This window comes from Lepidochelys olivacea, assembly GCF_965140295.1.
Source record: "Lepidochelys olivacea isolate rLepOli2 genome assembly, chromosome: 3".
Lineage (NCBI taxonomy): Eukaryota > Metazoa > Chordata > Testudines > Cheloniidae > Lepidochelys > Lepidochelys olivacea.
The window spans coordinates 14,983,087-15,006,502 of NC_140413.1; the positions used below are offsets into that span (position 1 = coordinate 14,983,087).

At 39.2% G+C, this 23,416-nt stretch overlaps 2 protein-coding genes across 17 annotated transcripts in view; one reads left to right on the top strand and one right to left on the bottom strand.

Annotated features, from left to right (window-relative positions):
* The window catches only part of SUPT3H (SPT3 homolog, SAGA and STAGA complex component), a 474,120-nt gene extending 455,695 nt beyond the window's left edge, over nucleotides 1-18,425 (bottom strand). For 2 of the 14 annotated variants that reach the window (XM_084624557.1, XM_084624555.1), the window contains exons 1-2: nucleotides 18,043-18,263; nucleotides 4,688-4,791 (exon numbers count right to left, since the gene is read on the bottom strand). Coding sequence is in view for 12 of the 14 variants with exons in the window: in XM_084624560.1 (XP_084480686.1) it covers nucleotides 3,518-3,553; nucleotides 4,688-4,791 (140 nt within the window). In the remaining 2 variants the exon portion in view is untranslated. The other 12 variants (XM_084624560.1, XM_084624561.1, XM_084624559.1 and 9 more) reach the window with 12 other exon arrangements.
* Nucleotides 1-23,416, top strand: part of RUNX2 (RUNX family transcription factor 2) — a 281,113-nt gene that overhangs the window by 47,438 nt on the left and 210,259 nt on the right. The gene's annotated exons all lie outside the window — the stretch shown is intronic.

Here is a 23,416-nt window from a genome sequence, read left to right on the forward strand (position 1 = left end):
AATTTTATCTGCAAGGTGAAAATATCCATAATGGCTGTCTCTCTCCTGGGCTAAAGCTATTGTTTAAATTAAACAGACCTCGGGGCTTTACCGGTTAGTTTGGAAACAGGATGTAGATCAACCAAATTAAATTATATAAGAAACATAAGCACAGTTCACTGGATCTGCCAAAACTTTTATACTCTTTTTAACACCTACTACTGTACTAAAAGTTCTGAAATCACATACCAGATATAAATAAAGGAAATCTGGGTCAAAGCAAGATCCATATAGCATTAAGTTACTTTAAATGTTTACAAGATCAAATACCAAATAATTGCAAACCCCTCAGATTAAAATCAAGATTAATATCAAGTTACAGTACAATTTTTTTACTCACTGCACTACTTTTATTTACCTCCATATGTCTCCAACAGCCAAATACCAGTGTAGTTTAGTGTTACCACTAACTACACCTGAAAAACCATTTACATAGATATAACAATTCACATACTGAACAAAATTAGGTTTCAGAATAGCAGCCGTGTTAGTCTGTATCCACAAAAAGGAGTACTTGTGGCACCTTAGAGACTAACAAATTTATTTGAGAATAAGCTTTCGTGAGCTACAGCTCTCTGTATTTTCCACTGAATGCATCCGATGAAGAGAGCTGTAGCTCACGAAAGCTTATTCTCAAATAAATTTGTTAGTCTCTAAGGTGCCACAAGTACTCCTTTTCTTTTTGAACAAAATTAGTTGCAATTGATATTACAATTTCTCCTCATGTAAGCAAATGTTTTAAATTGTACTAAACATCAACAGAAAAACTGAAAAACATTTTACCAGATTAAGCTCTTTCATGCTCTATGGTAGGATTCATATTCAGAGAAGCAGTACTTCTGTGTCACAATTTGCGTGTGTGTATTCTTTGAGAGTTAAAGTCAAACCCCCAGGAAGGGATGAGATAGTTCCCTTTCTCGCCAAGGAGGGACAAACTCTTCAGTGATACCCCATAGATTGCTCAACAAAGGTGGTGATGCTGCAAGTTAATATGCGTTACTCTGGGCTTGTCTACACATAAAACCACTAACTGGCAAGCTAGGGTGTGAATCTACAGTGCCACGCAGTAACTTCCCATCTGGACGTTGTTACAGATGTCTTATCAGTTGGGGTTTTTTTTGTTTTTGATTTTTTTTTTTAAATGAAGTGCCATTTTTAAATAGTTCCTTGTTTTGCACATTGTATTCCTCCCACCTCCCACAGTTCCCAGGATCTTAAGAAGCCTGTGTGATTCTGTTATAAATTGCTTAATGGGAGAATCTGTAACTTCCTAAATTATGTAATTTATGAAAAATGTCTTAATTTGTCAGTGCCCAGAAAGGTTCTTTAAAGTGGTAACCTCATCATAATCTACAGGCCAAGAGAAACAGCTGTAATTTTTCTGTTTATAGTCCATCCCTGGCAAAACTTTAGCAGAAAAAAATATTTTAATATGAAAACAATAAAATTTAATTTTAATAAACCGATTATATTGGAAGGGTTACTTTGATTCCTACCATGTCAGTGAAATTGTTTATGAAAAATATTATCTCAGAACACAGATGACTTGTTTGTATAATTTCTAAAGTAGCAACTGTTTCAGAGCTTGTTCAGAAGAAAAATGTCTGTTTCTTCCACTTACATGGCCAATAATAACTTCTACATTCTGACAGAAATCATGTGTATGCTGGCGGGCAGGAGAATTTCAAAAGCACTGAATCAGGAAGTGACCAATTAAATAAAATATAGTTTCATCAGACACTGACCTAAAGAAGCTGCATAGACTTCTTTGGCTCCCTAAACTCATGGCCTGCCCTTGATTCTGGAGTCCAAAAGATGATCACTTAGGTTTGTTCTTTGTGTGGGGAGAAAACATGCATTTTCGGTGCAGATAACAGTTATTTTAGGTTTAAGAAAAACAAAATATATATAAAGTCTCCATGAAAGAGAACACACTGAGTCACCAACTCTCTACATCACTAAAGATACACAAAACAGCAGATGCCTCATAATTGAGCTAGCTAGCAGTCAGGATTCCTCTAGCTCGAAAGGTGCAGCACGTGGAAAACAGAACATCTCATTTCAATTATATACTGAAATACATCACAGTCTACCCACCTACCTACAAGATTCTAAAACTTCCATCCTCATTGCATCTAACTGAAAACAGAATTAGACCTTCCACTTTTTGGCAGTTACTTCTAAATATACTCTAAAGCAGTGGCTCTTAACCTTTCCAGACTATTATAACCCTTTCAGGAGTCTGATTTGTCTTGAGTACCCCCAAGTTTCACCTCACTTAAAAACTACTTGCTTACAAAAATCAGACATAAAAATCTGCCCACTATTACTGAAAAATTGCTTACTTCCTCATTTTTACCATATAATTATAAAATAAATCAACTGGAATATAAACATTGTACTTACACTTCAGTGTATAGTATATAAAACAGTATAAACAAGTCATTGTCTGCATGAAATTTTAATTTGTACTGACTTCACTCGTGCTTTTTACGTAGCCTGTTGTAAAACTAGGCAACTATCTAGATGAGTTGATGTATCCCCTGGAAAACCTCTGTGTACCCCCAGGGGGTAAATGTACACCTGATTGAAAACCACTGTGCTGAAGAGCTGAGTAACTCCTCCCATCAAAATTGCCAAATATGGAAAACAGACTTAAGGAAATGGCATATTACTAACTATTGTTGGGGAGTCCTGTCATGCCCTTATCTGGGAACATGCTCTTCTCCAGTAAAATGCAAACACAGCTAAATGGTCAGTCAAGCTATCATTTAAAGTTAGACATGTCCCAAAGTAAGTTTTTTAAACCCTAATAGAGCCTGTTAATGAATAGAAGAAACAGAAAGAAGGTGAAAACTAAAAGCAGGAGATAGGTGGTTTTCTTCTAATATGGTACATCACATCTGATAAATTTCTGTAACATTAAGAAGCCAAGTGTAACGTTTACCAGAGGAGCAACATTCAGCTTTGAGATACACAACATATTCTACAGAGGACATTACAGAAATAATGCAAGTTAGAGTTTCAACAGTTTTTTATGAAGCTGATCCTCAGTACCTACTGTATAGTAGAGAAGGAAAAGATACAAAAGGTCTAAGTTACCAAGATCTAAAACTTTATAAGCCTATATATGGAGAGAGAGACAGACAGACATTGTAAACAGATAGAATGTTGACTTTTCAGCTATTATTCTTTTTGACTGAAATCAGACATACAAAATCTGTAGATGTATATGAAACCACATAGTAAAAAGAAGTTTTCGAGTCCCCTCTACTTCAGAGTTTAAGGATCCTGCCAACATAAAAATCAATAGTCCAAAACGTATTCCCTGTTAAATCCAATCTACTTTGCCTCATCTTATTTTCTATTGAAGTGTTAAACTATTTTCCAGAGCTGAGAATTTAATTTCAGCAATTTTAACTAGTAAAGACAGGCAAAAATGGCCAATATTATCTTTTAATGGAACAGGTTTACTTACTGGCACTCCGGCGCTAGCTTTCTAAGAACTGAAAATCTAGCAGAGAAATCAGTGGGGAAAAAAAAAATCCTTCTAAATATTCCAACAAGATTTCATACAGCACAGCTCCCCTTTAAATACAGCTGAACTCAGCAACGCATACATGTACACCCTAATTTCCACCACCCCCACCCTACACACACACACACACACACACACTGGATAAAATATATTCATAATAATATATAAAAGAATTGCACATAATTTGGAGTTGGGCTACCAGCCCAGTTCTCTATCTGCAGTTTTAAAGGATATATTCTCCAGACTTGGGCTGAAATTTTCTTTAAACTGCCTGGTAAACCAGGAATAATGATCCATAGGGAAAGAAGAGCTCATTAGCCTGAGTTCTCCCCCTCTCTACAGATCAATGTATCCTGGACCCATATAAAAGGGAAAAAATGGCAGTGCTGGCAGGTCAAGCTCTCTGATGGATAGGCTGCCTTCAACCAAATCATGATTTGCAGCCTGGCCCAGTGTAATAGGCCACTAATCAAGTAGAACAGAGCCTTAGGTAAGGAAATCTTCTTGATTATGCAGTGTCTTAAAGATTGAGTGAATGGCTATTTAAATGTCTTGTGAGATTTTAGAAGTTACAGAGCTACAAACCCTTCTAATATCACAGCTTACAACTCTGCTTAATCAGGTTTCTAAGATTCCATTGGCATTTTAGAATAATAAATCATTTCTCTTTATAACAATTTTGCTCACCACCAAAACTAAATTGTAATCAGTTCCAACTGGTCCACGCATGTTAATTCCATAATAAATGGCATTATCCCACCAGTTAACAAATCTTTCTGTATTAACACCAAAAGCTATGGTAAAACTATAATGAAAAGTTATTTTTAAAATAATTTTAATAGTATCTTATTTGACGACTAATTAAGAAATGTAGATCTCAACTTATTTTCATATACAATACATAAAATATATCAATTATTTAGTAGGGTTTTTCAATCTGTTTATAGTTTAACAAATGTGGGTAATATTTTATTTACCTAGAGTCTTAAAAATATAAACAATGGGATAGCCATCATATGTATCTGTTCTTCTGCCCTATTTTCTTAGAGAATGACAAAAAACACACATTCAAAATGCAAACAGTCCAAAATATTTGGATAGCTTACTTACATCATACTTTGCAGTTCAGGAGTAAAGCTTGTTGATTTCCCTGTCCCTCTTCCACTGCTTGAAGAGGCAACATTTGACATCGGGCTAGCTGCAATATTGCTCATCTGAGTAAACAAAAAGAAACAATAGAGCTTGCAAACATATTTAATTTAATAAACAGGGGATCTTGGAAATGGCAGCAACTATAAACCACTTCACAAAGTATATGTGGTTTAAAATATCCAGCCTACCATACTATGTTTCATGTTGAAGTTAATAACATCTTTCATTCAGCGCTACAAGAAAATTATTTTCTCCTCTATTACAGGACAAATTGAGAAAACCACACTGTTCATTTTAGTAAATAGATACATAAGAGGAATCAATAATAATTGTAATAGTTTCACCTTAATGACTGCTACGTACCCTTGCTTTGCATTACGGATTCAGAAGGAAAAAAGCAATTCAGGCAAGACATATAATAATACATATAAAAGCCTTTTCAATATAGAAGAGAAGCCTATTTGAGTTGCCACCTGTATTATCAATAAAATATAAACTGTGGTCAGCAATCACTGCAACTAGCCTCATTGAAAGTGTGTGTTGAGTACTTATGTGTGTTCACACTTCTCCACTGGCTTTCGTTTTTTTTAAATAAACTCAGGGAGCCATTCAAAAAGCAACAATGCAAGCTTATCTCAATATCTATTCAAGAGCTCACATTATTATGGGCTATATGTGTGCCTTTCGTAGGCCCAGTCTTCCAACAGAAGCGCATAACCTTCAGCTCATGCAGTAACCAAATCCCATAGGGACCTTATTCATATAGGGTTTGTCTACATAGGGAGAGAAGATGAATTAAATATAGCTGTGAAGTTAAAGTGCATTAAACGTAGCTTTCATTCAGAAGGAAAGTAGCCTCAGTTCACTGTAGCTTAATCTTCATTGGAGTGACTAAGGTCCTTACAGTATTGAAACTAAATACTGAATTTCTAAAAAATAAGCCAGTAAGAAATGTGAATGAACTCAACAGTGAGATATTCAACTTTAAATCTGATTTACCCACTTTGCACTATTTTCAGCTTTATGTATGATCCAGTATCTGTAAAAAGCAGGAATACAAAATGAACAAAAAAAAATTTTTAAATGTTTAATGGTTTTCCTGACAGAATTTCTGTAAAATTAAAAGTTTATTCCAAGTTGAAACATGGACTCAGTTCTACTCTAACCAGACCACATATACTAATTTAGCTTTCTATTTTTCCTCTCTAATAAAATGCAAGTCAAAATATCTTTAAATCATGTCATCTATAATCTTAATTTACTGAAAACTAACCAAAGAACTACCAGACAATGCATAACATGGATATTTCATGAAGACCACCAAATAATAAAATTAACTTAATAAACTGAGTCAACATAATTAAAAATAAACACACAAGTTCATGTTTTAAACACCACTCATTAGAAGCAATATAAAGAGTCAAACGTTATCCAAGTATATTTCTATATGCGAAAATAGATACTCTTGCGTGTCTTGTTTTTACCGCCAAACAACATTTAGCAACACTAAAATATTCCAGGCACCATGAATGTCTTCTGATAAACAGAAGACACTCACAGTATATTTTTTCTCCTGTCTGGTTTGCTAAGAGCTGGTAAACCTTCACTTATCCAAGATCTGCTCATTTCTTATGTTGTTGTTAGTAGTAGTTGTAATAATAAAATGCAGATGTTAATATCATTTGTTTTCAGTCAGTCATTTCCCAGTTATAATTTTACCTTTAACCTATGCTTTTAAAAAAAAGAAGCTGAACAATACAAAGTGTATACGAAGCCTTCTTTCCAACACTAACGCTTCATGTGGTTCATTACTATATATATATTTTTTTTAAAAGAAAGATATTAAGTCTTTTGAATATGTAACATATTTTCCATGGTAATGTGGTACTTCCACCTTTTCCTGTTCTCTGTATGTATAAATATCTTCTATGTGTTCCATTCTATGCATCCGATGAAGTGGGCTGTAGCCCACGAAAGCTTATGCTCAAATAAATTGGTTAGTCTCTAAGGTGCCACAAGTACTCCTGTTCCTTTTGCTGATACAGACTAACATGGCTGCTACTCTGAAACCTGTTATAATTATGGTTACAATAAAAAGATTAAGGATACATAGCACCCAGATGCATCAAATAGAGAAACTTATAATATACACCTATATCTAAAACACTAGAGTAAACTGTTTTATATTAATGCTTTCACGTATAGTTTAAGAGACGACTTCCACTTATTTTCCAGAACATTGTAATTTAGGTTCTCACACTACAAACACAAGCACATGTTTAACTTTACTCACATATTTAGTTGCACTGAAGTCTGACTTTAGTCATATGAGTAGGCACACATACTATTTCAAGTGTTCTGAGGACCAGGGCCTTGGGTCAGCAGTTACCATTAGTCTCAAACCTAAACAGTAAAATTAGTGAGTTTAAAAAAAATGCAATAAACTTGCCTGTAAGTGTAAAGGAAGATTATGTGTTACTTCTAGCATAGTGCTTCTAAACATTGGAGGTGTACCAAAGACCCACAGACTTGGAAATTTAAATCAAGAGTATATTTAGTCTTACTTTTGTTTTACGCATTTTGCTTATTATTCTTTATTTTATTATTTATTAACAGTTAATGTCTAATTTTAATAACTCAAAATATGTATATCCACTCTTATGATAATGTCAAAATTCTTAAATCGAAAGGTCATAGAGAAGTAGAAATACAATTCAGTAAAGCTGTGCAAGGCATTAACACTAGTTTTTGGCTAGAATTTTCTTGCCCTTAAAAATTTTAAAGAAAATATTATTAAAGTTAATGATTAAGAAGATAAGGCCCCAATCCTGAAAACACACATGCTTAATTTTAAGCACAGTTTTATTCACTTCATTAATGAATATTAATAATTATATTGCGGAGGAAAGTTATACATGCAAGTGTCTGCAGGACTGGGATTTTACAGGACTGAGATTGTAACATTATTAGGGTTTGTCAAAAAAAATTAAGTGCATGGCATGCAGTCTTTATTTCCCTCCCACTCACTAAGTAAGGGCCAATCAGGCAGCCCGTGTTCACATTAATAATTGTTACAGACATGGCTATCCCTTACCAGCATTGCCAACTCTCATGATATTTGGCGCTTTACTTAAAGCTCACCACCCTGGAGACAAGTGATTATGTGATCATCTTACCTTTTATTTAAAAAAAAATTCTAGCCCTATGACTGCAGAGAAAAGCTTGAAAGTGAGACTCACTAAAGCTCAGACACTAAACAGCAAACAAAGACAAATAAAAGTTACATCTCATGAGTTTTGAGCTAATGATTTTTGAACATTTCAGTACTGCCTTGGCAGTACTGCCTTGCATACAAGTAATCCTACTGACTTTAGTGGGACTCTTCCAAAAATAATTGTGCACATAGGCCACAATCCTGCAAAGGGTTCCACCCAGAAGTGTAACTTTCAGTGTCAGGGTGTCATTTATGCCCACGTGTTTTGTGTCAGCACAATTACTTGCTAAGGCTCCAATCCTGCAAACACTTACACATGAGCAGTCCCATTAAATCCAATGGAACTACCTACCTGCATAAATCTTTGCAGGATCAGGAACTATGAGCATACCAGCTCTATCCATTCATTAAACCACTGTCTTCCTACTAAAACCAAAATATTTAACTTTCAAATCAAGCAGGTGTACAGCATTTTCTTGACATGATGAACCAACAGCTCATCATGCCCTGTCATAGCCTTTAAAATAATTACTTCCCCAGCCCACATTTTGTTTGATGGTTTAGATAATTAACTTCTTCTCACATCAAAGTCCCATCATCCGCATGTTCTATTTCCTTTCTTCCGGACATTAAAAACAAAGTCAAAAGCAGAAGCACTCTCAAATCAATTTTCTCCAATAAATACAGCTAACATGGAATTGAAAACCTACTGTAATCTTCAACGGGTCAATGTACTACAGTTGTTTTAGCTTTGAATTGAAATACAGCTGTTTGCCATATTGCACAAAGTGAATTCAGATGTTTAGATCGGGTCACAGATTATTTCAACATGTCATAGTTTAATCATGAACTCTAGCAAGGAGAATAACATTTGATTAACTATTTAAAACTAGTAATTATAAAGGCCTTATCTAAATCTGTGTCATACTTGCAAATTATTTTCCTCTTTAAAAAAAATCTGGCAATTTTATTATTAAAAAGAAAAGACAATTTACATAAATAATTTTATCAATGAAAACACATAAAAATAAGATACCTATCCTGATCGCTCAACACCTCTGACACAAATTAAATATACGGTCACATAAGAAACAACTCACTCCCTCACACTCCCAAACGATCTTGAGTGGAAAAATGCTAAGCCTCCTCTGGTTGAGTTCAGACCAGCGATTCAGACCTACTGTTCCATAACCTGTCCCTTCAGTCTGTGTCTTCCTGTGTAATACCCACATGATAGGACACACGTGTGATTGACTAATCTTTAAGGTAGAGCGCACAGTCCACCTGTTTACTCAAGCTTTTGGTAAGGGATGGTATTTTGCACTTCCTCATAAACTTCTATAAATAAATGGTGCCCTGAATATCAACAAATTTGGACTATTTCAGATAAATGTATTTTCTAACATAGAGATGTCTTCAACTGGGCTGTTTTGTCTTAGGGGCCTGACTCTTCTCCCATTTACACTAGACTTACACCTACAAAACGCCTCTGAAGTCAGTGTCATTAACTATGATTTACCATAAATCATATAAGCAATAGGAGAACGGGGTTATGTACTTCTAATAAAAGTAAAGAGGCAAATCATATAAAACTTTACAAGGTTCCAAGAAAATTAGAAGTTAATTACATGTTTCCATTCAGCAGGAGATAAGGAATGTGTATATGGTACCTTTCTTACTTTAGGTGCAAAAATAAATTACTGTTACAATAACTTATTTCTGCAGACTTCCATCTAATTTTTGTATTGCATCAGGCCCTCATTTCACTTCTTCCATAACTACTTTTTGCATATGATCTGAAATAATGCAAAATGGGATACATTTTTACTTACATAAAACTCATACAAAACAGAAAGGAAGAAAACCACTGGATGCGAAGATGCTTTGAGCAAATACTGTATTAAAATTAGTGTTTTTGTTTTAAATATTCTAGTCTTTACTGCAATTTAAACTTAAGCCAAAATCAGAAATGTCACTATTAAGTATTGTATTTGTGCAAACGCTCAGCACTGTGCAAGATGTAGTACAAGAAACAGTCCCTGCTCCTTTGGCGTTTAGGAAGTAAGGGTTTTAATTAACCATGTGTATTTAGGCCTTTGGTTTTATCTTATCATGCAACAGAAATGTTAAGTCATCTTCATGATGGAGTGCTGGCGTGTGACTCGGGATTTAGGGTTCTATGAAAATACAAATAATAAAACAAAATAAAATAAACACACGAGAAAGTACACTTCTAAACTAGTCTATCTAGTTTTTAAAAAAGTATTAAAAGAGAATGGACAATGAAAATAATTGTATACTGGATTATGTACAGTGTAACACTGACCCTCTATTTCAGTGGTTCTCAACCTATTTACCATGTGGGCCACATATGAAGCTTTTTATGTGTTATATGGGCCACATCCACAAATATTTAGTTGTAGGCCTTCACATTATGTAACTGAATGGGACACTTTCATTTGACTGTTTCTTTTCAGTTCCGACCTGTACTTCATCAACTTCTGTCCCCTCCTCTTTACTACAATAATCCCTTTAACAAAATCATCCCTTAAGAGATGTCTATCTAATTCGCATACTCCTCTGTACCTGTCAGCTTTTCCCCAGCCCGTAGTCTAAGAACTCCTCTTCTACGACCTTTATAATTTTACAAGCCAGCAATTTGGTTCCTTTTTGGTTTAGGTGGAGCCCATCCTTTCTGTACAGGCTCCTCATTTCCCAAAAGGTTCCCCAATTCAAAATAAACATAAATCCCTGCTAGGAACACCACAGTCTCATCCACTTATTGAGACTCTGCAGTTCTACCAGTCTAACTAGCCCTGCAAGCGGAACAGGAAACATTTCAGAGAATGCTACCATGGAGATCCTGGACTTCAATTTCTTACTTACCAGCCTAAATTTGGCCTCCAACTCCTCTCTCATACCTTTCCCTATATCACTGGTACCTACATGTACCATGACCACCAGCTCCTCCCCAGCCCATTACACAAGTCTGTCTAAATGTCCTGAGAGATCTACAAACTTCACACCAGGCAGGTAATTCACCATGCAGTTCTCCTGGCCATCACAAACCCAACTATATATATTTCTAATAATCATATCCTCCATTACTATTACCTGTCTTCGTAATAACAGGGGTCCCCCACCCCAGAGAGGTATCCTCAGCGCGAGAGGATAACAGGATCTCTTTTGGAAGGAGGGTCCCAACCATGAGATTGTTTCCCTCTACTCCCGCTTGATGCTCTCCTTCCCCAAGATATTGATCTTCCTCAACACAGAGGCTGTCAGGCAAGGAGAGGGGCTCAACACAGAGCAGGGGTGGGAATACTCCATTATATCCCAAAAAACCTCACCTATGTACTGGTATCCCTTAGCTTTTCCAGTTCAGCCACTCTGGTCTCAAGAGCCCGTACTCTGTCTCTGAGGGCCATGAACTGCTTTCACTGAATGCACACACACGCCACCTGCCCACAAGGCAGGTAATCATACATGCTACATTCACTGCAATAAAATGGATAGCCCTCACTCTGCTGCTGGACTTCTGCCTGCATTTTTTTTTTTTTACTCTTGCTGGGGGCTTTTTGGTTGTTTGTTCTTTAACGGGAAGGAACATTTGCAGGGGTGGGGGGAAGGGGTCAGCTGGTGGACAGGAGAATGTTTATTAGGTGTATCTGGCTCTCATGCTCCCTCTCTAAACTTCCTCACAAAAATCCTCTTTGTTAGCTCCTTTGGTCTCTTACAAACTGGCTTTTTAAACTCCTGTTCTCCATGAGTTAGCCCTCGCCCTCACCCTCCTTGTCAAGGGATCCTAAAGGAATTAGGGATCAAAGGATGGCAGGCTAGAGAGCTTCCTTAGGAAGCTCTCAGCTTTGCCTAGCACACCACTGGGCTCAGCATATGGCCTCCCCCAAACAGACCACACTATAAATGTCAATTAATCAGGCACACTGCAAGCAAGCAAGCGCACAAGACAGACAGAGACAGACAACAAACTCACCTAAGGGTAAGAGTCACTCCTCTTTCACCTGGAGAACTCCCTCGCAAAACTCCCATTTGCTGCTCCTGTTCGCTAGCTAGACATGAGGAACATCGATTCTATAACAGTTATCCTCCTTCTTTCCACTTGATGAGATAAACCATGACAACCCCATCATCTGTTCTCAATAATGCACAATGAATCTAGAATTCCTCTCTGAAAACCAGAAGAGCACAACAAACGGTTTTCAACTCTACAACATCAACTATGTATAGACACTGGACAAAATTCTGTCCTCGGATGTGGTTCTCATAAACTTCAATGGGAGAAATGCATGTGCATGCAAGAATAAAATGAAGCCCACTAGCTTTTTGTTCACAACTCCTCTCCATCTCAGAAGAGATAAGCAGTCGCAAAGGTTCACATCTGTACCTGACAGGAATGCCTCTTTGCACGTATTAATTTGTTTTACTTTAAAAAGCATATCTAAAATCTACAAATAAGCAAAGATTCCCTTCTAAAGTTTTGACCAGTTGTACTTGACAAAAATAATTCTGCTTGACTTGACCAAACTCATACTGTAAACCACTGATCCTGTTAGAAACCATATAATATTAGGGACTTGTCAACACTTGAAACGCTACATCTGCACCCCTGTAGCGCTTCAGCGTAGACACTACCTACGCTGACAGGAGGGGTTGCTATCAGTAATCCACCTCCCTGAGAGGTGGTAGTTAGATCAACAGAAGAATTATTCTGCCAACCTACCGCTGCCTACAACAGGAGTTAACTACCCCACTCAGGGGAGTGGATTTTTCACACCCCTGAGTGACAGTCAACCTACCTTTTTAGTGTAGACCAAGTCTAGGTCTCCAACTTTTTACTCAAAATGCAACATCTATAACCTTCCTCACATATTCCTTTTTGATAGCTACAATTTGTCCAAACATAAATGTAATGAGAGTTCTTTAAACCATCTTTGGCAGAAATTTTGGAAATACTTTGGGCCCAGCCACTGAAAGACTGATGATTAATTTACCAGAAACAGTCAGAGACCTCCAGCTGAAAAATCATGCTATGGATGCAGGATTCTGTAGTGTGAGGTATTGATAAAGTCACAGGCATTTCTTCCTTTGAATTCAATTGGAAACTCTATAGTGGGAGGTCTTTCTTTCCCTGGAGCTACTCATGCTCCGAGGAGGCAGAAACTAATCTCAGACTTCAGAGTAGTAGCCGTGTTAGTCTGTATCCACAAAAAAAAAACAAAACAGGAGTACTTGTGGCACCTTAGAGACTAATCAATTTATTTGAGCATAAGCTTTCGTGGGCTACAGCCCACTTCATCAGATGCATAGAATGGAACATATATTAAGAAGATTATACACACACACATATATATATATACACACATACAGAGAACATGAAAAGGTGGAAGTTGCCATACCAACTCCAAGAGGCTAATCAATTAAGATGAGCTATTATCAGAAGGAGAAAAAAAAAACTTTTGTAGAGATAATCAAGGTGGCCCATTTCAGACAGCTAACAAGAAGGTGTGAGGATACTTAACATGGGGAAATTTAATCTAGCGGGAAGCGGCACAGGCCAAGGGATGTGCTGGCCACCCTTCATACAGCCCCCATTGGCCTTTAACAGCGTACCACGGCCAGTGGGAGCTGTGATCGGCTGAACATGCGGACGCAGCAGGCAAACAAACTGGCCCGGCCCCCCCAGGGGCTTTCCCTGAACAAGTGGCGGCCCTAGTTTGAGAACAACTCGTGTAGAAAACTTGATCTATGAGGAAAGGTTTAAAAAACCTGGACATGTTTAATTTTCAGAAAAGACTGAGGGGGGAACCTACAAAAGTCTTCAAATATGCTTAGGGCTCATATGCTTTCCATGTCCACTGAAGGGGACAAGAAGTCCCTTGATCGGGAGCAAGGGAGATTTCGGTCAGATATCAGGAAAAACTAACTATCAGAATAGCTAAGTTCTAGAACAGGCTTCCAAGGGAGCTTGTGGAACCCCATCATTGGAGGTTATTAACAACAGCTAAGACAAACACCTCTTAGTGATGGTCTAAGAGGTATACTTGGTGCTGCCTCAGTGTAGGGGGTGGACTAGATGACCTCTCAAGGTCCTCTCTGGGCCTACATTTTTATGATTTCATAATAAAGAAGAGTAATTAAAAAGTTAAGTTTAGTCATACTTTATTGGTAGTCAATACATCCCCTTTTAGGGATCCCACCATAACACATGAAGCCTGTGAGCCACCAGGTCTTTGCAGCAGCACATCCCAACACATAATATTTGTTCTGTTTTGACATCTGTCTCAGTGTATGACAATGGGAGCAAACATCCTTTTGTTCACTTTTAAACATTTAGAGTGAGACTTTCAAGAGCTCTTTGAGTTGGGCTAACAGCTCCCACTCAAGTCATTGAGAGTTTTACTATCAACTTCATAGCAGCAGCATTAGGCAAACACTGGGTACTTTAGAAAATATCCATCCTTTTCCCTTTGTCCCAAATGTTTTCCCCCCCACCACTGATTAACCTCTTGTTTACTACCTCCCATTATTCCCTTTTCATTTTCCTGTTGAAAGTTTTAAGGTGTTGTTTTGATTACAGATATTTTGCTGGCTTTGAGAACATTTTAACTGTATTTTTGAGTACCCCAAGCATGTGAAAGAACTTGGGAAGGGAGGGGGCTAGAAGATTACTTATAAATAAAATTATTCTGTATGTTTAGTAGTGCCATGGAAACTAATGATTTTTAACATTACTGCTGATCTTTTTATGAAATATAAAATGTAAATTGGTCTAGCAAAATATAGTTTCCCACAAAGGCATCAATTTAAGTTTCAGTACTTTGGACACACAGGTTTCTGACTAGTTACCAAGGATCTCATAACCAAGCAATTCTCAACCTTTTTCTTTCTGAGGCACCCCAACATGCTATAAAAATTCTGTGGCCCACCTGTGCCACAACAACTGTTTTTTTTTGCATATCCAGTAGATTAAAAGAGGAGCTGGTGTTAGGGGGTAACAACCAGGGCAACTGCCTGGGGCCCCAAGTCAGAGGTGTTGAGCGATCAGGATAGGTATCTTATTTTTGTGTGTTTTCATTGATAAAATTATTTATGTAAATTGTCTTTCCTTTTTAATTATAAAATTGCCAGATTTTTTTTTTAAAGAGGAAAATAATTTCCAAGTATGACATAGATTTAGATAGGGCCTTTATAATTACTAGTTTTAAATAGTTAATTAAATGTTATATTCTCCTCGCTAGAGTTCATGATTAAACTATGACATGTTGAAATAATCTGTGACCCGATCTAAGTTGCTTGGGCTTCAGCCCCACGCGCCGGGGCTTCGGCTTCCTTCCCTGGTCCCCAGCAAGTCTAACGCCAGCCTTGCTTTCTGTTTTATTTTGGAGGACCCCCTAAAAGCTGCTTGTGGGCCCCCAGAGGCCCCTGGACGGCTGGTTGAGAAACTCTTGTTATAACCAACTAAATAATGCCTAGAACAGAAAAAGCACATGCCTAACTGTAACTGGCTTCCACATTTTCTTTGTAAACTTCATGATAGCAACAGAACAGTCCACACAATTTCTGTGGGATTATCACACTTCTTGGGTTTGGCCTGCTGCCTTACCACACCCCTTGAGGCATGCTATTATCACCCAGAAATGCAGAATCTAGCATGTCTTATTTCTTAAGGGTATCATGTAGGGAGGGTATTAACAACCAAGAAAGGTGTACAACATTGCCTAAAATGATTATGCAAATGTAATTCCTAACACATGTAGTTTATTAAATTATAGTTTGCTTATGTTGACAAGTTACCAATTGACTAATCCCGTTTTAGACCGTCGCATTTTGTGTTATTCAAAATTAAGTCCATAAGAGCAATGTAGTTGGTTGTGATGCTGTTTGGCTTAGCAAATAAGCCTGTATACTGAAGAGCTGAGTGAATGCTATTAAACCTTGAGCATTATTGTCAACCACATTGTTCCAAAAACATGAGTTAGACCCCCAAAATAAAAAAAATGTGAGGGGTTCTTTTTATTCGCCTTGTAGTTTTCAAGCTTTTAGAGCATACTCTGGTCATCTGTTCAAGCTTCAGAAATTACTTCTTTTTTTTTAAATGAAAGTTGAGATTCTCATGTAGTCACATGATTCCAGGAGCTGGGGCTTTAAGAAAACTACCAAATATCTCAGGAGTTGGCAATATTACTTAAGACACCACCCTCACCACTAATGCAGCAACAACAAACAAGATGAAAAGTCACCATAAGAGACAGGTTACCAATCTACAAACATGAGGTCTGAGTAAAGCCCATTGAAGTCAATGGGAATCTTTCTGTTGGCTTCAATGGGCTTTGGAATCTGGCCCATGGTAAAGAATAATAAACTTAAAACAGTAAAGGAAGGGGAAGGGAGAGAGGTGTAGTTTCCAAAAATGTCTTCTGTGGGGAGAAAGCATAAAAGGAGAAGACTCATAGAGGTACAAGAACATAGGACTTTAGCTGAATATTTCAAAAGGAAGGCATTCTCTAAATACCACATCAACAGAATTTGTATCTAATTTCCATTTGGTTCAAATTATAACACTTCAAGTAAACTCAGTTCTACAAAAATCTTCTGAAGTACCTCACAACACACCCTTAATGTTGCTATAGGACGTCCTGGTCTACACTGGGAATTTACACTGGTATAGCTACATCGCTCAAGGATGTGAAAAATCCACAGCCCCGAGAGAGAGGTAACTATACTGACTTAACCCCGTTGTAGACAATGCTAGGTCCACAGAAGAATGCTTCTGTTGACACAACTACCATCTCTTGGGGAGCTAGATTGACAATGGGAGGGAGACTCATTCCTGTTGGCATAGGTAGCATCTATGTTTAAGCACTGCAGCTGCCCACTGTAGCATTTTAACAGTAGACATTCCCTTGAAGCTAAGTATATTGCCCAAAACATCATTTTCTTCTAGAATGCATATCTAATAATACTTTGCATGTTCTTTTCATTCATAGGCCAAAGTGTTTCAGTCATTTATTTGTGTAATTTCTAGAGCTGAAGTTGCTGACCAATACATAAAGCATAATTTAATATATTTAGTAAATGATAATGAAAACCACTACACATTTGTAAGAGTTTAACAGAAAAAAATGCATTCTCTTGGACTTGAGAATGTATTAAATGCTCAGAACCTGGGAACAGGTAGTTTTTTATTCATTGCAAAGTCTGGGCCCTTCACCTATAAAACACCACACATGCTTGTACTGCTATCTAAATAAAATCCATCATCCCCCACAAAAAAATGTGGGAGAGAAACCACCATACTCTCAGAACTGCAAAGATAAACACCACCACAAAACAACACTCAACAGTACCTGGCACACTTTCGGTGTAACTGGACATCAGCAACTTGTTCTATATAAATTATAAAAACATTTTCAAAGTTGTTCACAAACATGACTATAAATAGGGCATAGTGAAACAGTAAGCTATAGCGTAAACCCCAGGGAAATTGATAAGAGGAGAGAAACAGGATGCAGATCACCAGGCTGAGGAGTTATTTGTAGCCATACTCCCCAAAGTGGTCACCTGTTCTGGGTGCCTCAGTTATTAGGGTGCTTTGAACGTGAATTTCAGACTTGTTGAGAATCCACAGCTACCACCGAGGAGTTGTGGGTGCTCAGCAGCTCTGAAATTCAGGCCCGAGGTGTCAGATTGGGCACCCCAAACACTCAGGCACCTGCAACAGGTGGCCAATTCGTGGGAGGGAGGAGGGAAATCTTGGTTTTAGCGTCTGGTACCAGGTAACAGATAACGTTACAAGGAAAGGAGCTGCTTTCCCCAGACCTGGGTGCCACCGGCACAGCGCTGGGTGGAATCACAGAGGCCAAGGTACATTAGCAGACATTCCTGCAACAGGGTACAAGACTCAGAAACACACCTAACCCTCCCCTTCTCTCCCCCCCCGCCCCCCCCCAAAAAAAAGATTCCTCGGCAGCCAGGCAACATATCCCTTGGGTCAATACCTCCACGGCCCCATGAGCTCCCTGCTAAGTTAGTCAGGCAATAGCAACACGCTGTTCGCTCGCCCTTGCTGGTGACTCACTCAAAGGCTCAGACACACGGGGCTGGACGCAGAGGCGTGCAAGGAAGGAAGGCGCAGCCTGGCCTGGTGGTGGCCAACTAACCCCAGTGGGCTGGTGTCCAGAGACGGGGGAGGGGGGTGGTTAGACACGAGGGAGAGGGGAGCTGCGCCGTCCTCTTTCCCCTACCACCAGACACGGAGAGAGGAACCGAGGCCTCTCGGCAGCCGCTCGGCTCCAGGGGACTAACCGAGCAGGGGGAAAATGGCGCCGCCCGCCGGGGGAGGGGCCGGTTCCGCCACACATCTGCTGCGGCGCCCCCGCGCCTCCATCTTCTGTGTGGCGGCGCGCGCCCCTTCAACTTGGGGGACCGGCGGCGGTTGGAGCCGCGCGCAAGGAGCGGGGGGTGGAGCAGGGGCTGGCCGCCGCAGCAGCGTCCCACAGCAAGGGGCTTCCCCCTGCGCGCGGCGGCGTGGGTGGCGCGTTCGAGCAGCCCGCAGGGGAGAGGAGCGCTAGGGAGTCCCCCAGAGGAGGGCCCCCCCCCCTCCCCCGTAGATGCTCGGATGCCCCCCACCGGTTTCAGAGGAGACCCTGGAGCCATCATGGGGTACTTCTAGAGGCATCTCTACAGTCTCCTCTCGGCACCTGGTTAGGAAGTCCCCCATGCGTTGTGTTTACATTAGAAACACGCTAGGCCCCTTGCCATAAATTCACATGCTTGTAGATTTCTCTCCCCCTCGCCCCCCCGCCCAGCAGACGGGAGAGGCCCTATAGCAACCAGGCACTGCTGCAGATCGTGTGTCTGAGGCTTAGACCCCACAGAAGTGGTTTTCAACCTGTGGGCCCCGGCAGGAAGTGTCTACCTGGGAGCTCTGACAGGTGGTTCCCATAGAACAGTGGGTTTCAGTCTGTGATTTGCGGACCCCTGCAGGGCTGCAGACTATGTCTAAGATTTCCAGAGGGGTCTGCACCTCCATTTGAAAATGTTTGGGGGTCTGAACATGAAAAAAGGTCAAAAACCACTGTCTCATGGCAACCAGGCACTACTGCAGGTCATGTATCTGAGGCCTAGACCCTATAGTAGCTAGGCACTACTGCAGTTGGTGTATCTGAGGCTTAAGCCCTACAGCAACCAGGCTGTACTGAAGGTAGTATATGTCAGGCTTTAAGGATGGGTCCCAGTGACTATGAGACAAAAATTAATCCAAAAATAATAAGCACCCAGCGGTTTGCAAACACATAGCTCCATTTCAAAGTGATGCTTCATCTATGAGAGTTTGATGCAAGATCCTCTCTTCTGGGCAAGTTTAAATGTCCCAAAAAGTGGATCTTATGATGAGTCTCGCCACAAAACTGCTCCACAGCTTAATAGCTGTCCCCGTCAGGAAGGGTTTTAGGGATATTCAGCTAAGGTCTGGTTTATACATGGATTTTGTACCAGTATAAGTATTTTAGTTGGAGGTGTGATACACCAGTAAAATATAAAATCCCTAGTTTGGACACTGTTATTTTAGCATAAAGATGACATACCAATACACCTTATTCCCCTTCCTTTATGGGAATAAGCTATAGTGGTATAAGCCCACTTATACTGGTATAAACACAGCCATACTATGGAATTGTACTATTTTATACTAGTACAGTTGAAGCGGTACAACTTCTGTGTGTAGCCAAGGCCTAAATTTTCCCTCCAATTTCATCCCGTGACTCCTAATTATACCCTCTTATTAAACCCTAAACTTTGTCCTTGACATCTAGCCTGTTTCAAATACTTGCATACTGCTTCATGACCATTGCCACTCCCAGGTGTCAATTAGCAAGATATACATATTTTAGCTCCTTTAACTTTTCCTCATAATTCCATCCCTCTGTCCTCTTCTCTGCACCTCCAAATACTTCGTGTTGCTTTTCTGTGAATTTCCTCCAGTGTCTCAACAACTTTCTAGTACAGGAAAAGGGAAGCCAATTCCCCTAAAAGGGAAGCCAATTTTGTTACAGATTACTAGAATCAGAGTTACTTGGAAGCTGCCTACCTGCAATCCCAAATAATAGATGATTTGTGACACTGCTACTGACATGGCTAAGTGGCTACGTGCATTGGGTTATTCCTGTCACTCCACAATCCTGTGTAGAGTCTGTAAAATAGAATTAACAAAGATAACCAGAAAATATAAAATAAGAAAGTAATTATGTATGTGATGGGGGGGGGAGAGAATGTGTAAAAAAGGCATGAAATATTTTTTAAAGGCTTGTTTGGGATTGTGACTTCACAAGATTGTTAATCAAACAGTCTCTCTCTATAGATATAGATTTTTTTTTATCATCACCTATTTAGCTAAAACTCTTGTACAGTTGGCAAATATGTAAAAATTTTACCAGGATCAATTCTCCTCAGAAACCAGTCTGGTGGCTGCACAACTGTATATGCATTACAGTAGATTTTAGGTTATTCTTTGAAGGGGGTGGGGCTAGCATTCAGCAAATTAATCCTTAAAGAGCCCCCAAATCCTGATTTATTTTAAATTAATCTTGAAGAAATGTTTCATCTTTTTTCCATAGCTCCGTCATGCTCCCCCCATCCTCTTTCCTTCCTCCACCAATGGCATGCCCCAAAGGCACCCACTCTTCCTGTTCCCTCCTATCAATACCCTATCTTCCCCTTCTGTTTGCCTCCTTCCTATGTCTTTTCCCGCCTTCTGTCCCATTTCTACCTCCTTCGCACGCATCTTGGGGAGACTGGAAGATGTTACCACTCACAGCTAGCCAGCTGAGTGATCTCAACGTCCCTTCCTTCCTGCTGGTGCCTACAATTGCAGAGGAAGAGTTGAGAGCAGCCCAAGCACTGACAATGCCACAGTTGCAAAAGGCCAGCATTGCTGGTGGTGGTGGTTTTTAGAGCAACGGAGTTACAACAGAGAAGCTGAGACGCTGACTGGGACTGTTCCCTCCCATGATAGATTTACAAATACCTAAACAGCCCCTGCCAAATCAGGACTATAGGCATTTTTGTCAAGTATTCTCCTGAAAAAGAAAAAAAATCTGTCAAGATGAAAAAGATTTAGCAGTCTTCCCCAATCCTTTCCTTCCACTGGAAGCTTTTACTTTAGTTCTGTAGTCCTCAGTTGAGTCCTGTGGGAAATATACAGGGAAGGCAAGAATTAATATTCCTGATAATTCTAATATATAAATCAAGCAAAATATACTGGAATGAATGAACATGCCCAATGGGAACGACATGTTTCCAGAAGCCTGAGCAGTCTCAGTGTCACTTGAGTGCTTGTGCAGTTAAAAGTACTATGCTTGCTGTTGGACAAGTCTCTTGAGTTCTTACTAAACTTCACAGGGACTTAAAATAATTTCAGGCTTTCTTTATGCATCATGAAGAACCAAAAAAGGGCACAAACATCGTTTCCCTTGGCAGGTCACCTTTAAGATACATAAGTCATTATGAAATGTCTCATTGCTTTCACAAACTGGAGTCTGCTGAAACCATAACACACACAAAGTTTTACTTTTGAATAAGCCTGATTTTCTCTGTCATTTGTTTTCACTTTTATTGCTCTGCAGAACATAAAAAGTAAGAAAAAGATTTTATTTTTCCCCTACATAGCATATAATTTACATCAGTCATCCCAGAAGGTCAGTACCACTGGGGTGTCATTGAAGCACAATGAATATAAAGTAATGCAGATCTTGCCAGAGTGGATGGACATAACTTCTTAGAGAAAGAGAGAGTTTCCAAAGCATGTGGGGAAAACACAACGGGAGACCGAGTGAATTCATCACACCACAAAAATGTCTCCATCCTGTCGACAAAGTCATTAAAGGAAAATGAACCATTGTTGCTCTAGACGTTCGCATTCCTTTGGCACAGTAATTTCAGTACAGAAGCATTGGTGCAAAGAGATTTTGAACACATTGGAGAAAAAAATATTTTTAAAAATAATTTAAAAAAGATAGTGTCCAGAATATGTAATAAAAGAAATCCTCCATGTTCCAAAGAGGATCCGGAGACTCTACAGAAGCCACAACTAATAACCATCTGCAGTAGGACAGAGTGGTCTCTTTTCCTCGTGCCAACAAGTCAAAACAAATGGCAACATGGACAGTTCTTTTCGAGTGACCCACAAATTATGTCCTCCTTTAATTATACCAACATTTCTACCTTTTGCTGAACCATGATGATCCTCATTTTAAAGATGCCTTATTGAGGGGTTCTTCCCCCCCCCTTTTTTTTTGTAACTTACTTTGTTTGCTTTCACTAATGCTTTACAGTCTCCGTAGAAACAATCTGAGAGGAATGTGGGGATTAGAGCGGTTTGCTGTATTCAATTTTATTTAATTTTCTGGCAAAGGGTGTCCAAATTATAGAAAAATGTCACATGTGTTTGCAGTCAATTGTAGCATATATCAGTTTCAGGTGCTAGGTTTTACTTTTAGATACAGATTTTTCTCATCATAGGAACACTACTTTAAAGGAAGAATGGCCAGCATGCGGTGTATAATATCAAAGGTAGTTCTAGAAAGCTGCAGCAGAATTGTTCATGTATGTGTCCCTTTATACATAGCAGTTCCACAGTAAGGTAGAGTCCTCTGAATTGACAGACTGGTGGAAAGAGAAACATGCAAACTAAGCCATCATCTTGATTATCCAAGCCTCATAGGAATGTGTTACAGTGGAAGCCACTTTTGTTTCACTAGTTTCTTTGAAAAGAATAAGAGACAAATAATTAAACCATTTTTAAACACCTGCACTAAGAGAGTTACCTTTAAAAGATACATTAGAGCAGAGAACTTACATAAATTGAACAGGGTGCGGGAGGTTGGGGGGAGGGGGCGAGGGGAAACATATGCCAGGGAACACCAATTCACACCTGCTAACTACTACAAATAAATTTGTAGACAACAGCAAGCATGCTGCTTATCCATCATTTACGGTCACTGAAGTGCAGTGAGCTAAATCCACTCCCTGGCAATTGTCCCAATTAACTGGGTGTGCTGTTTATTAGGGTGCTGATTAAAGTGTACTCTATAATATAACAGGTATGTAGTTGCCAACTCTTATTCGCTTCTGATTCATATGGATAAAATCACAAGAGCAGCCCAGAATGATGTGGAAATAATGGTGTATTTTGTGCCAAAAAAGGAATAAAGGATGGAAACTAAAGATCTGGAGCAATTTGGAGGCAACTAAAGATTTGGAGACACAGCATCCGATGAAGTGAGCTGTAGCTCACGAAAGCTCATGCTCAAATAAATGTGTTAGTCTCTAAGGTGCCACAAGTCCTCCTTTTCTTTTTGCGAATACAGACTAACACGGCTGCTACTCTGAAACCTAGCATTAGGTAGTACAACATGTTATTATGACAGATCGGTTGTGTTGTGTGATCCAGATAT